The sequence below is a fragment of the Ochotona princeps genome, chromosome 5, assembly GCF_030435755.1.
Source record: "Ochotona princeps isolate mOchPri1 chromosome 5, mOchPri1.hap1, whole genome shotgun sequence".
Lineage (NCBI taxonomy): Eukaryota > Metazoa > Chordata > Mammalia > Lagomorpha > Ochotonidae > Ochotona > Ochotona princeps.
This window is the reverse complement of record NC_080836.1, coordinates 76,708,401-76,729,955: the sequence shown is the minus strand read 5'-3', so window position 1 is coordinate 76,729,955 and position 21,555 is coordinate 76,708,401. Positions and strand designations below refer to the sequence as shown.

At 41.4% G+C, this 21,555-nt stretch overlaps 1 protein-coding gene across 4 annotated transcripts in view; it reads left to right on the top strand.

The window, feature by feature from the left end:
• The window catches only part of ALS2 (alsin Rho guanine nucleotide exchange factor ALS2), an 85,827-nt gene that overhangs the window by 62,264 nt on the left and 2,008 nt on the right, over window positions 1-21,555 (top strand). For 3 of the 4 annotated variants that reach the window (XM_058664854.1, XM_058664855.1, XM_058664857.1), the window contains 14 exons: window positions 867-965; window positions 1,872-2,036; window positions 3,271-3,382; window positions 3,547-3,624; window positions 5,145-5,278; window positions 6,165-6,332; window positions 14,230-14,347; window positions 15,108-15,265; window positions 17,299-17,421; window positions 17,866-18,042; window positions 19,135-19,180; window positions 19,396-19,457; window positions 20,424-20,573; window positions 20,801-20,897. In XM_058664854.1, the coding sequence (XP_058520837.1) occupies window positions 867-965; window positions 1,872-2,036; window positions 3,271-3,382; window positions 3,547-3,624; window positions 5,145-5,278; window positions 6,165-6,332; window positions 14,230-14,347; window positions 15,108-15,265; window positions 17,299-17,421; window positions 17,866-18,042; window positions 19,135-19,180; window positions 19,396-19,457; window positions 20,424-20,573; window positions 20,801-20,897 (1,687 nt within the window). The remainder of the gene's footprint in view (window positions 1-866; window positions 966-1,871; window positions 2,037-3,270; window positions 3,383-3,546; window positions 3,625-5,144; window positions 5,279-6,164; window positions 6,333-14,229; window positions 14,348-15,107; window positions 15,266-17,298; window positions 17,422-17,865; window positions 18,043-19,134; window positions 19,181-19,395; window positions 19,458-20,423; window positions 20,574-20,800; window positions 20,898-21,555) is intronic. The other variant, XM_058664856.1, reaches the window with a different exon arrangement.

The following is a 21,555-nucleotide window of genomic DNA, read 5'->3' as shown; positions in this document are numbered from 1 at the left end:
GCTCATATGAGATGCTGGCGTCGAGGCCTTAGCTAACATGCTGTACCAGCCTGGGACTGCTTTCTAAAGTCTGCTTATCAGTCGTGAGGCCCTGGACACTGTTGATAAGGAGGCTTTTGAAACAGTGTTGCTCCCTTTACTGAAAACACTGAGAAATTCTCCTTTCAGTAGTTTAAGATTATCCAGAATTTCTAGGATACGTCAAAGGGGAAACCCTCTCAGTGATTTGTTATCCCAGTGGGTATTTTGATGACATTATTTTGAGTAAGCTAACCCTATTTACTGATGCTAAAGATATTCAAATGAGAAACTTGTGTGATGAAGTATTTTGTGTCATGTAAAAATTTTTATTTTGCATATACTGTATAATAATATATTTGTATACTTGTGATATATTTGTATACTTGTAATATATTAGTATCCATATTGTTTATAAACAATGCATTTGTATACATTGTATAGTAATATGTTGTTTACACTGAATAAGTGATTTTGTGTGTATATGTGATAATGTATGTTTCTTGGATGTCTTTTAATCTCTGTTTTTAGAATTTTAGATAATTTTACTTTAACCTCTTTCAGATAAGGGAGCTGGATACCTAGAGTTATCCAAAGTGATGCATCTAATTAGTAACAGAGATGGGCCTTCTGTTTTCCTTGGACATGAGATAAACATCTAATCTCTCAGCATTTGGGTTGATGTTGTGCGTGGCTGAGACTGGCCAGGCAGCTTAGGTAGTCGATACAGTTAAAATCAAGACTCTTTGCCCTCTGCCCACCCTCTTAAAATGCTTGATGATCTGTGCATACAGAAGATTAAGGTGTCATAAATGCAGCTCCTGGTGCTTTTTTGCTTTTCTTGGTAGGTATGGTGAGTACAAAATCCCACACAAGGCTCTGAACAAAGAAGACCATTATGTGGGTTATTGGAAAGAAGGAAAAATGTGCGGTCAAGGAGTCTACAGGTAATAATAATTGAAAGCTTGCTGAACTGGTGCTACTTTTTCTTGTTTAATACCACCTAAAAATATCTGTAAGCTTTTATTTGAGAAGGCAGAGAAACAGAGAGAAAGAGATCTTCCACCTGTTGGTTCACTCCTCAAAACAGCCCAAAGCTAGACACTCAGAACTCTGCGTCTCTCATGTTGGTAGTTGGGGACCCAAGTACCTGAGCCACCATTTGCTGTGTCCAGGGTACATAGTCACAGGAGGGTGGAATTGGAGCTAGGACTTGAACCCAAACATTCTGACATAGGATACAGGCTTCCCAAGAGATGTCTTAGCCACTAGGCCAGTGGCTGTGCCTTGTGTTGCTTTCTCAAAGAACCCGTGTGCCTAAATGTTTGTAGGGTCGGAATTTCCAAGGAGTAAATTTTATTACTTTTCTAATGTCTAAAATTCTGAATAAGGTCTTTACTTACAGACCAACTTCTCATCTATCACATGGTAAAAATATGAGTTTACTAAATTTAGTTCTTTTTAGTTATCATATATACCACGATTTTTATGAGTATCCTGCATGTCCTGTGTGTAACGTTTTTATTTATACTATTCAACTCTAATTTGGACAACACTTTCAATTCTTCATTCTCATTAATAACTCATTATGTTTTCCCATAAGAGATGAAACATACTGGTTTGGTCCATGTTAATGTGAAATACCACCTGTGATGTCTTTACTTGACCCTCAGTAATTGAAAAGAGAGATTTTTTTAAAAAAAGATTTATTTATTTTTATTGCAAAGTCATTTGAAGTAGATAAATATAGCTGCCCTTGAGACTTGAGTATCGTTTCAGGTTTGCTAAACCATGTAGAACTGAGCACAAAATTTGATATGCGTGTGATCCTTATCCATTCTTTGCAACCACAGTTATGCCTCTGGTGAAGTGTTTGAAGGCTGTTTTCAAGATAACATGCGTCATGGTCATGGTCTCCTACGAAGTGGAAAATTGACTTCCTCTTCTCCTAGTATGTTCATTGGCCAGTGGGTGATGGATAAGAAAGCAGGATATGGTGTCTTTGATGATATCACCAGGTATAGCATTCTGCTTCTAATGTCAGTTTCTTGTGACAGAGGATAATATTCTTTTTTTTTCCTAAAGATTTATTTATTTTATTACAAAGTCAGATATACAGAGAGGAGAGACAGAGAGGAAGATCTTCCGTCCGATGATTCACTCCCCAAGTGAGCCGTCTGTTTTCTGTGGAGCCAACATTACATTATTTCTCTATGAAATCTACATTCAAAATTAGCCTTCGAACCATTTTCCTTTAAATATCAAACACATAAAGCTTTATTGTCTCAGTCAAGGTGCTAAATCTTTATTATATGAAGACATACCTGTAATGCATTTACTGGAAGATGAGAATGGAAGGTAGATAGGAACCATTGTGTTTATGCCAGCAACCCAGATAGCAAGACTAGTTATCTATACCTTGGGAGGAATGTAGTTCCTTCATGTTACTGAGCACCACAGTTTTCATGATGTGGAATTTAAGAAAATGTTTGATGTTGCTACTAAATTCCATGATTATTTTACAAGTTATTTTTACCTATCTCATCCTCTTAGTGGAGATTAGTAAGATTTTTCTGGGCTTAAATAGGTGAAAAATAAGCCTTCTTTTATGACAAGCCCCATTCCTTTTCTCTTTTATGTAGCAAAACTTTACAGTAATTTTTTCTTTTTCTTTTTTTTTTTTTTATTGCAAGGCAAGAGAGACGAGAGTGCTCTCATCCACTGATTCATTCCTGTTTCGTAGGGCCAGGAACTCCATGTGGGTCTCCAACATGGGTAGCAGAGATCCAACTTCTTGAGCCATCATCTGTTACTTCCCTGACTGCCTTAGCAGGAAACCAGCAGCGTAGAGCTAGAGCTGATACGGAATGAGGGTGCTGTAAGCATCTCTGTGCCAAACACCCACCCCTAATTTAGGCAAATTTGGGGGTAAGAAAAAAATTGTACACAGATTTGATTCTGCGTATTAGATTGCTACTGAAATTATTTAGAGTTAATTTCTTGCAATTTGAAAAAAGTCTGTACTTTAAGGTTGTTATGGAAATATTTACTGCACTAAATTCTGGAGAGACCAGTACTCTGAGGAATATATCTTTTGCTGTCATATTGTCCTGTGACTGAAGAGCTAGAGTGAACTGTTTTAGCCAGAAAAATGGAGCCATCATCAGCCTTGGACTGATGCCTGGGTGCTCCCAGGTAGTAACTGTTGTTTCCCCTCTTAGTCCATTGCTTTTCCTTTTCATTTCTGTGCAGGGGGGAAAAGTACATGGGAATGTGGCAAGATGATGTCTGTCAAGGGAATGGTGTGGTCGTTACCCAGTTTGGACTATACTACGAAGGCAACTTCCATCTTAATAAGATGATGGTGAGTGGAGTGTCTGCAGGTGGTTACTCCCGACTTTTGGAAGCTCCTGTGTCCTTAACTTTTACAATAAATAAATGCTTATTAACATTCTACTTTCTTACTTATTTGTTTCCTTCTAAGATTGCATGCAGCTTCTGGAATTTCTGTTTTGTTTTGTATCACAGGGAAATGGGGTCTTACTTTCTGAAGATGATACCATCTATGAGGGAGAATTCTCCGATGATTGGACTCTCAATGGAAAGGTTGGAAACCAGCTTTCTTCTTTGTCTTCTCTACTATAGTCCTTGGTTGTGTTGTTGTTGTTGTTGTTGTTGTTTTACTTTATAAAAGCTAATTTAGATACCATAAAAATTCACCAGTTTAATGTGTCCATTTCAGTGATTTTCAATAAATGTGTAGAGTTTTACAATCAGCACTTTAATCCAGTTATAGAATATTTTTATGCCCGGGAAGAGTTCTCTTACCCACTCACAGTTACTCTTTCTCTCTCCAATTCCAAGCGACCACCCTGAAGTGCCTCGCCTGGACCTTTCATGGAAATGGAATCGTCCCTGTGGTTTCCCTGTGGGACATTTCAGGGTGACATGTTCTCACTGCATGAGTGGGGAAGGGTTTCCCCCTCCTTAGCTTTTTGAGAGTTTGGGAGACCTTGTTTCTTCTATGAATGTTTGTGAGAACTCACCAGGCCCCTGAGAATTACTTTGGGAGAAGATTTTAAATTACTAATTCCATTTATTTGGATTTTCCATTTCTTCTTGAATCAGTTTTGGTAATCTATATCTTCCTAAGAATTCTTCTGTTTTATTTAAAATTACACAATTTGCTGGCATAACATTGTTTTCTTGGTATTCGCTTCTTAGTCTGTTACTGCTATTAACAAAATACCACAGCCAGGAAATTTATTTCCTCTTGTGGGGTTGGAAAGTCAGATATTGAGGCACCGCATTCAGTGTCTTAATCATCTGTGACTGAGTCACTTTCCTCAAAAGCCCCACCTCCTAATACCAACACAATAGGTTTCAACATGAACTTGGGAGAGGACCCAGATTCAAATCATAACACCTTCTGACCTTTTTTCTGTGTGGATGGCAACAATATCTTATTTCACTCTTGGTTTTGTAAATGTATAGCTTCTCTTGAAAAAAAAGTTTTGCTCTGTCTCATTAAAAATCTGTCAGTTTTGTATGTCTTCTTTTTTGAAATTTAAAAAATTATTTTCTCTAGTACGATTTTGTAGATATAAGGAGTTTCCCCTCCCTCTTTTTTTCCTCCTCTCCCATTCTCCAAAACCCCCTTGTTATGACAGTAGTATTTTTTCAGCAACAGTCACAGTACAACATTCTGCTAAGTGTATTATGACATTATAGGTATTGGCAATGGTAGAAAATCTAGTATCAAATTATAAAGGTATATCCAAAGACACAACTTTTGAAATCATTGATCTTTTTTTCCTCTCAAAGTTTTTTTTCTGTCTTACTAACTTCTGCTCCAATTGTAGTATTTCTTCCTTGGCTTGTATTTAGTTTGTTCTTTTCCTAGCTTCATATGGTAGTTTTTCTAATACGTGTTTTTTTTTAATTTTATGCATGAATTATTTTCATACATTCTTTTTGGGACATGCATGTTCACATGTTTTTGTTTGCTTTTTAAAGGAAATAGCAAGTTCAAAAGGAGAACATTAACAATATATTTTCTCTGAGTTTTTCATTTGAAAAAAAAAAAAAGCTCCAACTCTTCATTTTTTATCTCCAACTTTACCCAGGGAACCCTGACCATGCCAAATGGAGATTACATTGAAGGTTATTTTAATGGAGAATGGGGATCTGGGATAAAAATCACTGGAACCTACTTCAAACCTAGTCTTTATGAGAGTGATAAAGACAGACCACAAGTTTTGTGAGTAATAGACACTAATTCTGGATGAATTATTGAATGTTTTGAGTTGTGTTAATTTTATCATGTCTAGTTAATATTTTAAAAGCGAAGTTATGTTTTTAAGGCATGTGTGTGTGTTTTTAGCAAGGTGTAACCTCCTTGAATTGTCAGCTGACATTGCTGAGAAGAGCTAAATGTATCATCATGCTTAGATTATAGATGTTAGAGCCAGGATGTTTGAAATAAAAACTGTGTGTGACGGTAAAGGTGCAGGTGACCAAGCCAAATGAAAGCATTCTTCAGCAGAATCTCTGCATTCTTGGTTTTGAAAAGTAAATATCAAACCTAGATATCCAAGCTTACCAGGTAGAATTGTGCAATTTGCGTAAATGGGAGGAAAAGGCAGCGTTTTGAGTGTGTTACGTGTGTTCCAGTTTTGACCTGTCATTTTCCCTTTCAGATGACAGTTGTAGCCTCGTTTTCATATTTTAGTGGCATTTCAGGTTCAGTGTTCCTTGATATATTTTCTGCACCATGTTTGTTCTTATTTTTAGAACCCAATAGGTAATGCATTTCACGGTTCTTGTTATGAGATGTACAAAGTACAGAAAGTTCTGCTTTAATAGCAATTAATTTTACAAAATCAATTCTGTGGAAATATAGAAGGCAGAGGAGTCAATTCCAATGTACTTCATACTTAAAACAATCCAATACATGTTAGAATCCAGTAAGCATTAGTGTGCCAAAAACCATTCTTTGAAATTTTCACTTGTTTTAAAAGTAGAATCGCTATCAGTCTAGGCAATTCTGGTCACAGAAATATTTTCAGTTATATATTAGAAAGTTTCTGTTCTTCAGAGTGATTTTTCCCTAAAGATAATTAATGAAGAGTTAAATGATCTATTAGCAGGAAACTAGGAAACCTGGCAGTGCAGGCTGATGAGAAGTGGAAAGCAGTGTTTGATGAATGTTGGCACCAGCTGGGCTGTGAGAGTCCCGGACAAGGGGAGGTTTGGAAAGCATGGGACAACATTGCTGTGGCCTTGACTGCCAGTCGGCGTCAACATCGAGACAGGTGAGTGAAGGCCTGCCTGGCCCAGCACGTGTTAGGGAGATGAAACAGACAGTCAGTGAGTTATCAGGGCTCACTATGTTTAACTTAAACATATGATTTAATGTCAGAATTTATGATGTTCTGCTGCTGCTGGACCAGGTGGAATAAAACACACTTCCTTTGTCTTCTATTGAGCTCAGCGATTAAACCTGAGCAGAACACATGATCAGCTATTTGTAAACTCTCAAAATTGCCAGTAGGTGGATTGAAGAACACCTGAATGTAAAATATCACCAAACCAATGTGGTTTTTGCTCTAATATTCTTCGTACTAATTCACTACACTTCAAAACCTGAAGGAAACCACTGTGACAGCAGACAGACAGAATTCTGGAAGAAACCCCCTTCTGATTCTGGAGTGAGACAAGAACTCCTAAAACTGAGAACTGAGAATAGAATATCCACTTGATTTTTCTTCTCTGCCCCCTCCTCTCTTCCTGCATGCCCTTACTTTCAGGTACTTCTGTGATGGCTGTGGCTAGAGCAGCCATCAACTGGAAGCTTGCGGGAGCCAAAACTTTAAAGGAAGTGGAAACTCTTTCCGCCTTGACTGGATGCTCAAGTCCAAGAGGCTGAGCCACTGCTTTTTTGGCTGTAATGTCCTTTCCCATCCCTTGGCCCTAATGTGGGTAGCTTCTGGCTGAAAGACAAAAGAGGCATTTGACAATGTGGAAGATAATGGAGACAGAGAGGCTCTGGGAGGAAATTCCTGGGCTCACTCCAAACATTCACATACATGGATTTGATTGTAATTGGTTTATAAAGGACTTTGAGAACTGAGTTGGTTGGTAGACCTGCACTCAGGCCATAGACTGACCGTTGTGATCCACTTATCAATGAGGCCCAGATAAGGCTGGAAAGGCTTTGAGAAGGGAGCTGACAGTGGAACCACAGACCAAGGAAGACTAAAACAAAAGCAGCCATTTCAGAGGCTTCCAAAGTCACCTGCATATTCAGTGGTTCACTGGACAACTCACAAGATTCAGAAGGGTTGATCTCCCAAGGAGAATCACAGCACATAGTAAGGAACCCAACCAGGGAGAATCAAGATGGCAGAATAGGGTAAGGACACGTTTAAACGGACGGAAAAACATTTCATCAGGATGAAGCAGAGAGGACATATTTCAGGAAATAGGAAAAGACAGAACAACAGCAGAGGGGTACCTGGAGACTGACAGACACAGGAAAGCAGCAGACACAGCAGTGTGGTGTTGCATTGACTGATACTCCAGCACGGCAGTCTGAACTCTACCAGCAGTCGGAACTCCACCAGCAACCAGGTGGGAAGGGATTTTCACTGGGAGCTTGGGAGGTGAACCCAGAAAAAGAACTGTCCGTCCTGCTGGCCCGTTTGAGTTGACCAGGAGCAGAGACAGAGCAGCAGATCTCAGACGGGCAGTGCGAGAACAGGGTGGATTTCATAGCCCAGTCAGCCCCCTAGAGCTGAATTGGGCGCCATTTTGCCTAAGGAGGAAAGGGAAAGGGAAAGGACTGAGCATGCGCTGAGCTGGGAGTGAGCTCATTTCTGACTTGGTGAACTGCAACGACGTGGCGTTCTACGGGTTCCACCCAGAGCAGGTCTGGGTAGCCCTCGGATCTGATGGCCAGCAGATCAAGAACTGTAGTGGTGGTACGTCAGGCGCCATTTTGTGCACTGTGGCAATAGCTTTAGGACTGCAGGGGGCAACAGTGAACTGTACATGTGCTGAGCTCACGAGAACTCACTGAGGTCAGTGGATTGCACTGGTACCGCAGGAAAATAATACCAACTGTGGCATCGTACGAGTCAAAATAGGTCCATGTGGCACCCAGACCTAACGTCCAACAGGTTCTGACAAGATCAACGCCACCAACAAATCTAATTATATAGGACACCTGGTGTCTCTCTAATCCTGGGACCTGCTCCAACCGGAAGTGGGAGAAAGGTTGCAGAGACAACAGTGCAGCCTCAGCATGGTATCACAGGAGGTGGCGAGTGGTGGCTGGGGCTGTGGAGACCACGGTGGAAATCTGACATAAGAACCCAGACCTGGAACTCGTTGGAGGTAGTGGCACAATTGGCTGCAAGCAAAAAGCTGTGTACCAACTGCAATAAGTAAAATTGCATTGTAGCCTGGTGGGTGACAGAGCTTAGAAAGCTGCCCCAAGGAGAAGACTCTGCTAACCAGGAGTACAATGATCAAGAGCAAAAGAAGAGACAAAGGCACAATGAATATTACTGAAAACTCCCCTGCAAAGGAGCAAAACCCATTGTCAACCTCAGAGTTAACTGAGGAAGACATCGAGAAAATGGGGCACACAGAATCCATAAGACTCATTTTAAAGATTCTGATTAACAATGAGAAGCTCATGCAAGAGTTCAAAGAATTTAAGGAAGCAAAAAAGCAAAAAAAGGCTAGTATATCAGAAATTAAGAACACAGTGGAGCAAATTAAAAGTACAGTGGAGAGTCTCCAAAATAGAATGAAGCAAGCAGAAGAAAGAATCTCAGAATTGGAAGATATTTCCTGTCATCAGGGGGAAGCAAACAAAAAGCTGGAAGCAGAGCTGGATCAGGCCAAAAAAAGTATTCAAGAATTGAAAGACACTATTAAGAGGCCAAATCTAAGAGTTATGGGAGTCCCAGAAGGTGCAGAAAGAGAAGCTGAGATTGCAAATGCATTTAAAGAAATAATAAAGGAAAATTTCCCTAATGTGGAAAAAGAATTGGGAAACAAGTTCCAGGAGGGGCACAGAACTCCCAACAGGCTTGATCAAAAGCAATCTTCACCACGGCATATGATAATCAAGCTCTCTTCCATTGAACATAAGGAAAAGATCCTTAAATGTGCATGTGAAAAAAATCAATTGACATATAAAGGAATGCCAATTAAATTCACAGGAGACCTCTCACAGGAAACTCTACAGGCCAGAAGAGAATGGAGTGACATATTCCAGATTCTAAAAGAAAAAAATTGTCGGCCTAGGATAACATATCCAGCAAAGCTTTCTTTTGTCTTTGAAAATGAAATGAAATTCTTCCACAGTAAAGAAGAGCTAAAAGAATTTGTCTCTTTCAAACCTGCCCTACAAATGATACTTCAAGAAGTTCTCTTGACAGAGAAGAGGAATAGCACCTGCCAGAACCAAAGGCAAACGGGAAGAACATCCCAGTAAAATGACAACAGAAGACTAAACCAGTGAACAACCTATTCCTAAAATGACAGGACCAAAGTACCACCCATGTATATTAAACTCTGAATGTAAATGGCTTAAGCTCAATCAAATGGCATAGATTAGTAGACTGGATTAAAAAACAAAACCCATCTGTTTATTGTCTGGAGGAGACACACTTCAACAAAGATCAGCGGAAACTATATCACATGGGTTTTGTTGTTTTCTGTTGGTTTCATCTCTTCAAAACACTTCCTTCTGATTAAATCATTGAGTGACTCGTAGATCATGCAGTGTCATCATTTTCTTCAAGAAGGTTCTTGATTTTCATTTCTTCAGCTACACGTTAGTCATTTAATAGCATGTTATTTAACTTCTTGGTGTTGCTAATTTCTTTTTTTCTCCCAGATGTTGATTTTGTTTTGTGGCTCTTCATTTAAGGGGATGTATTTTTTTTCAAAGATTTATTTATTTTTATTACAAAGTCAGATATACAGAGAGGAGGAGAGACAGAGAGGAAGATGGGCCCAGCGGCATGGCCTAGCGGCTAAAGTCCTCGCCTTGAATGCCCCGGGATCCCATATGGGTGCAGGTTCTAATCCTGGCAGCTCCACTTCCCATCCAGCTCCCTGCTTGTGGCCTGAGAAAGCAGTCGAGGACGGCCCAAAGCTTTGGGACCCTGCACCCGCGTGGGAGACCTGGAGGTTCCAGGTTCCCGGCTTCGGATCGGAGCGCATGGGCCTGTTGCGGCTCACTTGGGGAGTGAATCATCGGACGGAAGATCTTCCTCTCTGTCTCTCCTCCTCTCTGTATATCTGACTTTGTAGTAAGAATAAATAAATCTTTGAAAAAAAAGGGGGATGTATAGTAGCTGTGTAATGGAGACTGTCATATCTAGTAACATGTCATTTAACTCCATGGCATTGTAAATTTCTATTTTTCTTTCTATTGTTGATTTTGTATCATGACTTCATTTAAGGGGATGTACAGTAGCTGTGAAGTGGAGACTGACATCCAGATGTGAGGATGCGGTGTGGTATCCATCTCTATTTCCAAAGATGGACTTACAATGAAACTGTTTACTGTATCTTGACAATAGAATTCTGGACTCTTTGCCATTGTCCATGCCCGCAGTGATGGACATATGACTGTGTATGAAGAACTATACTTCAGTAATGATATAGAGGAACTGGGGTGGGGAGGGAATTGGAAAAGGATAAGGGAATTTGGAACTGTTTCATAAAATAATAGCAATAATAATAAAATGTTTTTTTTTTTTAAAAAAAAAAGGAACCCAGCCGGGTCCTAAGGGAAGACTGCACACGTGGAGTTTGCTGGTATGCTTGTGTAAAGCTTCCCTTGTTCTCATTCTGGGAGGCATCACCAAGAGCACAGTCTCTTCCCAGCACTAAAATCCAGCTGCACGGGTACAGTGTTTCTGCTCAAGGAGGCTCATTAAGACTCAGTGCCTGATACTTTTATTGCGGACTAGTCATTGAGGTACCCTGTGCCTGGCAATTTTCAAACTCCCGTTAAGTCCTCAAGTGAGCATGTAGCCTAGTAGTTAAAACTCTACTTGGGTTACCTATACTCACATTATAGTACCTAGGTTGGATTCCTGGTCGTGGCTTATGACTCCAGCTTCCTGCTAATATGAACCCGAGAGGTAATGGTAATGGCTCAAATACTGGGCTTCCTGCCACCCATATAGAAACCTGGTTTGTTTCTAGCTCCAAACTTTACCCCCTGGCCTGCCCCTTCCTTGCTTTGCAGGTTTTGGGGGGAGTGAATCAGCAAGTGGGAGTTATATCTCTGTTTTTATGCCTCTCAAATAAGTAAAATAAATTTTAGAAAGAACACAGCCGAGAAGGAAAGCAGATGTTCACCATAAATCTCATTGTTAATACCATCTATGAGCAACAAAACATCCTTATCAGTTAGGGGATGTTTCCTATCAGCATAGGGAGCTTTCAGCAAGCTTAGTTCCCAGGCATCAGCCAAGGGTCAGCTTTCAGAGTAAGGTCTGCTGAAGATAACAACTCAGACCTGCTATGCTTACTCTTTTAGTCGTGTCACTGGTCTTCATAGGAAGTATGTAAGGCCAGAGTTCGCATAATATTTAACATGTTCAAGATCTCAGTGAAAATTACTCAGCAACAAAGAGCCTTGAAAAACCCCATTTGGAGGAACACAGTCAACAGACATCACCGGTGAAATGCCAGAAATATTGAAATCAGCTCATAACAACTATGAAACAACTATTATCAAAATGCTCAGATCAGCAATCTCAAATACCCTTGTAACAGACACTAAACTGACAGAAATAGACGATATAAGGAAGAGTCAAATTGAAATTTAAGAGTTGAAAATAACAGGAATAATGCTTTCTGTGAACTTAACAGCAGGTAGATAGCAATGGAAAGTCAGTAAACTTCAAAATATGTCAATAGAAATTATCAGTCTAAGCAACAGAAAGGAAAAGCATGAAAAAAAAGTGAATACAACCTAAAGAACTTGTAGAGCTGTGTTTGTATTATAAGACTTCCAGAAAAAGGAGAAAGTATGTAGGGTGGAACATTTTTTGAAGAAATTGTGGTTGACATGAAGTTGTAAGGTTTAAGAATCTGAGCATGAGGCCCAGCACCATGGTGTAGTAGGCCAAGCCTCTTCCTGCGATGCCAGCATCTCACATGGGCACCAGTTTGTATCCTGGCTGATCCGCTTTAAATGCAGCTTCTTGTTATGGCCTGGGAAAGCAGCGGAAGAAAGTTCAAGTCCTTGGTCCCTGTGCACACATGGGAGACCTGGACGAAGTTCCTGGCATCAAATCACTTCAGCTCTGACCACCTGCAGTCATTTGGGGAGTAAACCAGTGGATGGAAATCACTCCCTCTGTGTCTCCTCCTCTTTTTAACTCTGCCTTTTCAGTAAAATAAATCTTAATAAAAAAGAAAAAAAGCTGAGCAAACTGCATCCTGGGAAAAAGAAATGGAGTTCCCTGTGTGTGTCTGCACTGCATTGAAATTCAATGGTAGATCTTGAAAGCAGCTGAAAAAAAATGATGCAAGGCATAGGAGAGATACTTTCATCACTGCATATTTCTCACAAGAAACCCTGCGGGCTAGACGGAAGAGGCACAGCATTTTTAAATGGAAAAAGAAACATTACAGTTGTAATTTTCTTTTCCTTATTTTCTCCTTCTCACCAACTTTTCTTTTGTTCTTTTTTTTTGTTGTTGTCATCTGTCTTTCCTCAGATTTCCTCTTTCTTGGAGCTGCCACAGCATGGCTCAACGTTTACAGCCTAAAGATCTTCCTACTCCTTGAAGGCAAATTTCTTAACTAAAACATTAAAGATGATTCTAGATAATGGTCTATTTGAGTTATGTCTTTATTGTTAAGACAGCTGAGAGCTTACCTCGATCTTATGTGTCACCGCATACTTTTGCTTTTCAACTCAGTTCTGTACTGGCTTTCATTCACATATATCAGTAACTTTCCAATACTCAGGAATTGAAGAAAGAAAAACTCAGCAGTTAGGAGTTTGTTCAGACTATGAATATTTATTCTAAATGATTAAATGTTCTCATTTCCTGAATGTTATCAAAATTTTTGAATAAATTCCTAATTTTGGAGTAATTTTAATATACTAAAATATACAATTGCATAGAAACTGTAGAATTGGAAAATATTTTAGGAACTTTAAATGCCTCACAGTCAAGTATAACAAATAATTGTTTTCTACTCAAGAGAGAGTAGTCTGGATTCCTTCCAATCAAATATACCAGAACTGGTATTTCAAGTAAACCATAATATCGCTTTACTAATTCTGTTTGTGTGTGTGTTTTAAAAAACTAAATATGAAAGGAAGTGTTTTCCCCCCATATTTGGGATAAATATGAATCGATAATGATATTTCACTCATGAAATTCATGATTGTTACTTCTATTCTTTCTTTCCATGGACACAGTTAACTCTTTCAGATTCAATTAAAGTCTGCTGTATGTGGTGCGCATGATCAATGCACGCTGGTAGAGTTTGTGGACATAGACCGTAACACTTTAGCCCTTGGTTAACTATTGTAGGATATTTCTAAGAAGTGAGAATGAGCAGACTTTATATAAACTGTGTTGCTACCACAAACACCTCATTTTTTTTAACCCAACATAGTAGCAATGGCTGCATACTGTTTTACACTTCTAATCAGTTGTTGTGTAAAGTTAACAAAAATTTCTACTGTTCATTGTTACTGGTGTGTATTTATCTTCATCTCTTGGTCCAAAGCTTCACTTCACCTATGGTAGAGTGTCCTCATCAAGCTTGATTCCTGAGCTCATTTTCATTTCTTTCCATGCCCTTTGATTTGTCCTTCTTGTCCTCTCATTCTCTTGTCGCTGAGAGGACTAATACCAGTTTCATCTTCAAGCTGCTTTTACAGTACTTTCTAGCACTGTGATTTAGATTGACACAAAATCTGTTAATTTTCTTGTTATTTGTGAAGTCCTACTAGATCCTGTTTTGAGTGACTATTATGTAAACTGTGTACCTCACAGCAAGTCTGTTACCATATATGAGCTTACTTGGGCCCCTCCTGTGCAGGGTGCCACACTCCATCCTTGACTGGTGACTGTGTGTTGTGTAAGTATTTGTAATTACCTTGCTTTCTTGATGTAAAATATGTAACAGGCTTCCTCTTCCTTTTTGTAGTCCTGAAATACTAAGTCGCTCACAGACGCAGACACTAGAGAGTTTGGAATTCATTCCACAGCACATTGGCGCCTTCTCCGTGGAGAAATATGAGGACATCAAGAAATACTTAATAAAAGTAAGCCAATAAAGTTGCATTGGTCTTATGAATCAATAAGGCAACTGTCCCAATAGATCACTCAGGTCAACCTGGAGCTGAATGTTTTCCTTCACTTTGTTGTTGTTGTTGTTGTTGTTGTTAATCCTCTTAGAAGTTCACTGTTCTGGATGAAGATTGCTCCATTGTAGGATGGAACTTTTGAAGTTTCATAGGGTCAAGAGGTTTTTGAGAGTTAAGATCAGTTTAAAATGGATTTTTGTTAGGAATATTAGCAAATTGGAGATTGTAAAATTAAAGCAGGCTGCTGTTACCCCTTGAAAATACCGTTTGCTTCTTTGTTAGCCCTATAAGATGAACTACAATGGGAAATCGACTTGCATTGATGGCGCGGGACAGAGGGTGCGCAGGAAGGACTATTAGGAGAAGTCAAGGGAACCAAAGTGCTTCCTTCACATTCTTTCTGATTTTTGTGCACTTTAGGGCAGATGATAATCTTTCTTTGAGTGGTGTCGCATAGCAGTACTTCTTGCAGCTGTTTTCCTAAGTTGTTAAGATAATTCTTTAATTAAGAAAATGAGGAGCTCCAACTCCATATGATTTAAGTAGACTACACATTCTCAGCAACATTGAACAACTATATTTGAATTTTCCTGATCTGAAACATGGACTCCTGACATTTTGAAAAATGTGTATCATTCATGAAACCATTAGTCAGAAATCAGTTGGCTGTGTCTGCTCCTAAGGCACATGGACTGACTTCCTTGCCTCCCCTGCTCAGGCCTGTGACACTCCTCTGCACCCCCTGGGCAGGCTCGTGGAGACCCTGGTCGCTGTGTATAGAATGACTTACGTGGGTGTGGGAGCCAACCGCCGGTTATTGCAAGAGGCTGTGAAGGAGATCAAGTCCTACCTTAAGCGAATTTTCCAGCTGGTGAGGTAAGATCTCTTCCTCAGCACCCACAAGCTGTGGACCACTGTTCATGCAAATGCTTGGCTGTCTTCACTCTGAAACTAGACTGAAACTTTGTGAATAATTAGAAGTATTCCCCTTCATCACAGAAATTGTTCATGCAGAAAATTATTTTCTATCACTGATCCTTAAACATTAATGAAAATATGCCTTCAATTTATACTTTTGTCCTAAACTTTAAATAGGTGAACCTTTGTCACTGTTTCATTTTTCCTTCTGTAGCTTTCTTACTCATTAAGTGTAACAGACGTTAAAGTGTTTAATTCTGGGGCCAGTGCCATGATGTTGCAGGCTAAACCTCCACCCGTGGCCTCAGCATCCCATATGGCACCAGTTTGAGTCCTAGGAGGCTCTGCTTCCAGTCCAGCTTTCTGCTTATGTCCTAGGAGAGCAGCCGAGGATGGTTTGAGTCCAGGTTACCCACACGGGGAACCTGAAGAGAGATTCCTGGCTCCTGGCTTTGGATGAGCCCAGCTCCAGCCATTGCAGTCATTTGCGAAATGAATCAGTGGTTGGAAGATTCTCTCTGTTTTGTCTCTCCTCTCTGTATAAATAGATCTTTTTTTAAAAAAAAGTTTCTTTATAATTTTGGTATGAAATATATAATTGTTTTCTTTTTTTTTTTAGTTTAATCTGTAGGTTAAAATCGTATCTCTGAAACCTAACAACAGAGTACACAATGTTCAATGCAAGGTGTTACGCTTGAGTTTTTAAGTCATGTCCTTTGACAACAGTATCATACATATGTGTTCAGTAAAGATAATGCGTTCATGTGCTAGTCACCAATCTAGCTCTGGAGGGGTTTATCTATTAACAGAACCTCATCTCTCTCCAGAAAAAGTAACACACCAAGCAGCCTGTGCTTTCCTGGGGTGTGCATTCCAGTGAGGGAAAGAGTAAACAGATAGAATGTGTGCTAGATGGTGATAGTGTGGCAGGATGGAGCTGGAGGTGAGATGCTATTGCTTTAAATAGAAGGTCAGGGAAACCTGACCAATTAGGGGCGGCAAAGCAGAGACTTTGAAGAAGGCAGTTAAAGGAATCAGCTAGCATCTTGGGGAAGGGGCAGTTCCAGGAAGCTGACACGTTTGAGCTGGTTTGATCTTGATGCAAGATCTCTTACTGTGTTTAAGCCAACATGCCATACTGAGCTGGTTATAGATTTATCCCAGAAATGTCCTTACATTTTTCAGTTTCAGAATTGATAAACACATTTGGAAAGGCTTTAGGGTTTGAGGGAGAAGTGGAAAGGTCACTGGGCTGGGCATGTTTCAGCTCTGACATGAGATGTGTATAATGAACATGAATGTCCTGACCTCTTTGTTATCCCAACCATTAGGGCAGAGGGAGTGTGAGGTGTGCAAAAACAGAGAAGATACAAGGCACACTTAAAGGGTCAAAATTTAAGTCTGTAAATCTATACACATTTGTAATAACCCAACAGCATATATGAAGTCAGAGTAAAATCTACAGTGAAAATGCAAGACTAGGGGGAAATAAGCTCTCAACACTTTAGCCCTGGGCATTTAAATGCAACATGTTAGCACTGGACATTCAAAGAACTCATTTTCAGCAACTTAGGCCTTTGTAGAAATTTTAAATTTTACTTTGAGTATTCTGCAGCTTAATATCGGACATTTAGGTAGTTTGCCTATCTTCTGAGAGTAATGGCCTCTGCTCACAGGTAATGCAGATTGACCTGAAGTGAGAGTTTCCAGTAAGAAATACATGTAAATAGAGATCAGAAGTTTCCATTCTTAGTATAGCTTGAAGGAAAGAGACTGCAACACATGGATTGTGTAGTAATATTATCTATTTACTACATTGTTAATTCTATGCTGTAAGAAGGATAAGAGTCTCAGGAAGCTGAAATACTGTCTGGTATAGTTTTCTCGTATTGATCCTTAAATGAATTAACTCATGAGAATGGGTTTTTATTCTTGGAGCAGCCGCTGCAGGGGCATGTTGGGTCTAATTCTATTTTTCCTTGATTCCGCAGGTTCTTGTTCCCCGAGCTTCCTGAAGAGGGCAGCACGATTCCTCTCTCAGCCCCTCTGCCTACTGAACGGAAATCCTTCTGCACTGGGAGATCAGACTCCAGACCTGAGTCACCAGAGCCAGGGTGAGTGGAGTTTTGGGGTGGGGAGAGGGAGGTGAAGGAGGAGGTTGAGAGCTGGAGCATCTCACCCCAGGTCCCACGGAGAAGTTGTTTTCTCCAGCTCTCAGTGTGCTCATTTCCAAAGGAGCTCAGTTAGAACAGGTGACCCATGCTAGCCAAACCCGCAGGGAAGAGGTCTGGGCCAAGCAGCTGCCAAGCGGACAGCATGCTGCTGACCTGGAAAAGCCGCCGGGAGGTGGATTTGAAGTGGGTCTTAGATGTTGAATGGTTGGAAAGACTTCACAGTTGGCTGAAGGGAAAACCCCAGAGTCATGCTTCCTCTGTAGGCAGAGCGTCATTTCCCACCCCACCCCCCACCTCTGACTTTGAGGAGCCAAGGCAGCATTTCTGATCCGGGGCTCAGCTTCAGTGTGCCTGGGCCTCCTCTCCCTCACCGGTCGTTTGCAGGTATGTGGTCACAAGTTCTGGGTTGGTACTGCCCGTTCTGCTGCCCCGGCTCTACCCGCCACTCTTCATGCTCTATGCTTTGGATAACGACCGCGAGGAAGACATTTACTGGGAGTGTGTCCTGCGACTAAACAAGCAGCCAGACATTGCCCTCCTGGGCTTCCTCGGGGTGCAGAGGTAAGCATGGTGGTGGTGAACAGAGCCACGGGATCAGATTTAGCGTGCAGACAGTGCGATGAGGAATGGGGCTGTCTTGGTTCCCGCGTTCTGTGTGTGACTTGCCTTGCCGGATTCACCTGTCCTGTTGAGTAAAGCGGTGCTGTTTCACATTCTGTGCAGCTGAGACTCTGGAGACGGAGGTGAAACCTGCCTGACCTTCTGAATGGGCTTTTTATGTTTAAATATAAATTTAACATGAGCCAGTATTGCCTGCTATTTTACATTTCTTATATGTATAAATTATATTTGCTGTATTTTAAGCAGAATAAAGATTTTATGTTCATGTTCCTCCACAGAAAAAAAGTTACATTTAATCTCGGGTATTCTGCCTTCTTTGCTTTCCTCCATCTCATCTGCAGCTTTTGTAATCAGAAATGTTAGAAGTGTTATTTTTATCATGAGACACTATTTCTTGCTATTAAGGACAGATGTGGGGAGCTTCCAGCCTGTGGGGCCAGATGAAGCCCATGAAATCATTGGGTCTGGTCCTGCCAAGACAACTGCAAGTGGGACTTGCAATTCAATTAATCAAAGTAGGCTAATTTTGAAGTTGGTAATTTTGTTTGATTCACGGCTAATGTTGCAGTGTCCCAAGGGCCTTTGGCAGAAACACAGGTTCCTCCCCTTGTTCCAGAACGCTAGCTGGTTGTGCTTGCCTTCTGGTGAGGTGATAAAGCTTAACCTCCCCTTCCCCACTGCTTAGTTGTTACGTGTTTATGCTGTCAGAAAAAAGTAAATAAGCCTGAACTGGAAGGTACATTTTTCAGAAGAATAACTTAATAATAAAAATGAGATGAAACTCCTTTTAGCCAGCCTTTTTGGGGCAACATTTGCCTGGTTCTGTGGTGTAGATGTATGTAGAATAAGAAATCCAATAGGAATATGGCAGAACTCTTAGATTGTGTCTGAAATGTTTATTAAAATTTTGCTTTTCTGTGGAACAGTTATGCTTAATGAGGTCAGGGAAGCCCATTCAGCTGTGTTATTTTTATGAGGATTTATCTACCGCATATCACAATTTACATGAACAATTTATGGATTCCTTTGCAGGAAATTTTGGCCAGCGACTTTGTCAGTCCTTGGAGAGAGTAAAAAGGTATAGTAGCACTTCGTCTCCTCAGCAACTCTGCTTCCCTTTGGGGTGAAAGGTTTGATAGCAGCAGCTCCCGTTTTGATCCAGCAGCTGAGCCCCAGCTTGTGCTGACGTCAGTTATGCCCTAAAGACCAGCCCTCTGTGTCTGTGTTACTGAGTTCCTTGTTCTTGCAAAAGCCAGTGTTCCTCTCTGACCGCTCTGACTGCTCTTGCTACAGGTTCTGCCAACCACAAAAGATGCTTGTTTCGCCTCGGCAGTAGAATGTCTGCAGCAGATCAGGTAATCCCCTGGTGTAGAAAAATTACACAAATCACAGTAGAGGTTAATCTATTAAGATATTAGTAGGATCGTAGCCTCAGCCAAGCTCTAAGAGCCCCCAGCACCATCGGAAAGGCTCCTTGGAGGTATCTGGGTGATCTTTTCCTTCCAGCGGCCCTGCCTTCACATTTTTAATTCTGTTCTTAAAGACTCATTTATTTATCTGAAAGGCAAAGTGGCTGAGAGAGGCAGAGACAGATCCCCCGTCTTCTAGGTCACTGCTCAGATGACCACAATGGCCAGGACTGGCCACACTGAGGCCAGCAACCAGGAGCTCTGTCCTAGTCTCCCGTGTTGGTGGCAGGGGCCCAAGTGCTTGAGTCATCTTCATATGCTTTCCCAGGTGCATTAGCAGGGAAGCTAATAACTAGCTTGGAAGCCAGTTTTGTGACTCCAGCTGGCACTCCAATTCGTGATGCCAGCGAGACAGCTGAAGGAGCTGTTCCAGCGCACTGACCTCCTTTTGTGTTTTCAGAATGCTATGGGAGGGGCCCGTCTAAAAATTTTATCTGTATAACCCTGTCTTTAACCAAATGGAAATGAACAAACTTCTCACTCAGAAAAGAGCATGTATTATGCAAGTAAAGTTCTGCCCAGATACTAAAAGTGATATGCAATGTCCAGCTCCATCCTGTGAGCTGCAGGCGTAGGCCGGGCGGGCTGGAGGGCGTTCCTTCTCAGGGCACCCAGGGCTGGTCACAGAGGTCAGCTGTCCTGTGAGCTGTAGGCAGGTGTAGGCTGGGCGGGCTGGTGGGCTTCCCTGCTCAGGGCACCCAGGGCTGGTCTTCCCAGTCTTCCTGTGGTACCCAAGGAGTCCACTGCAAGGCATGAGGGCCCCAGGAGTGGGGGTTGTCAGCAAGGAATAAGAAATGACTTCACTAAGAAGCCATGTGAAGATAACCTTTCATGTCTGTTTTTCAATGACAGCACGACATTCACCCCATCAGACAAACTCAAGGTCATCCAGCAGACATTTGAGGAGATCTCTCAGAGTGTCCTGGCTTCCCTCCAGGAGGACTTCCTGTGGTCCATGGATGACTTGTTCCCTGTTTTCTTGTATGTGGTGCTGCGGGCCAGGTGAGCCGCCCTCTCTGATGCCCTTTGTAGTGAATCATCATCTCAAGGACTCTGCCCTTTGCTTTTTTCAACCAATGAGGGGAGTGTCCTCTCCCAGTAGAAGAAAAAAGCCCACTTCTGTGGACCCATTCCGTTGCAGCACTGCTCTTCTCCGTGAGCTGTCCATTGTTCCCCTGTAAAAGCAGCAGGGCGCCCAGGTGAGCATGTCTTGTTTCTCTTCCGGGCAGGATCAGGAACTTGGGCTCCGAGGTCCACCTCATCGAGGACCTGATGGACCCCTACCTTCAGCATGGAGAGCAGGGCATCATGTTCACCACTCTGAAGGTGAGCGCAGGCATTGCCTCATAAGTTTTCATCTTAAAATCTGTTCTTCCTTTTCTTCTGTGTGCACTGCCATGAATCACTTCCGTCTATGCAAGGGTTCATTGCACATGGTATGTGCCTTTAGAGTACACATGGGTGACAGTTCAAATGGGTGGGGAGGCCTTTATTTCTGCCAGTGCTCATTTGCATATTTATATTACTCTCCATGCAATAACATCATCTTAAAAATGAGCCTGCTCTAGATATATTGAATTTTAGATTCAAAGATTTATTGAGTTCTTCCTGTGACGGCTTTGGCAGGGCCAGACCCAGTGGTTCTGTGTGTCTTGCATGGCCTGCAGATTGGCTGCCCCCACCTGTGGTAGTGCAGGAAAGAAAGCTGGCTGAGTCAGTTGTGCTTCACTGTCTAACTTGGCCTGTCAGTTCGCCTTTCGGATTGCTTCAAAGGCTTACATCAATGTAAAGCTAGTTCCTGTCCACAGTACAACCCACAGCAAAACTGTTAGAATAAAGGTAAAACACATAGGGCAGTTTGTAAATCCTCTTTGCCTTGTCCTGTGCGTGTTTTAAGCAAAAGGTTGCCAACAAGGTTCTCTGGTCTGAGAGTCATTTCCACTTTCTACCTTAGAAAAATTGCATGGGGAGAGCAAGAATACGG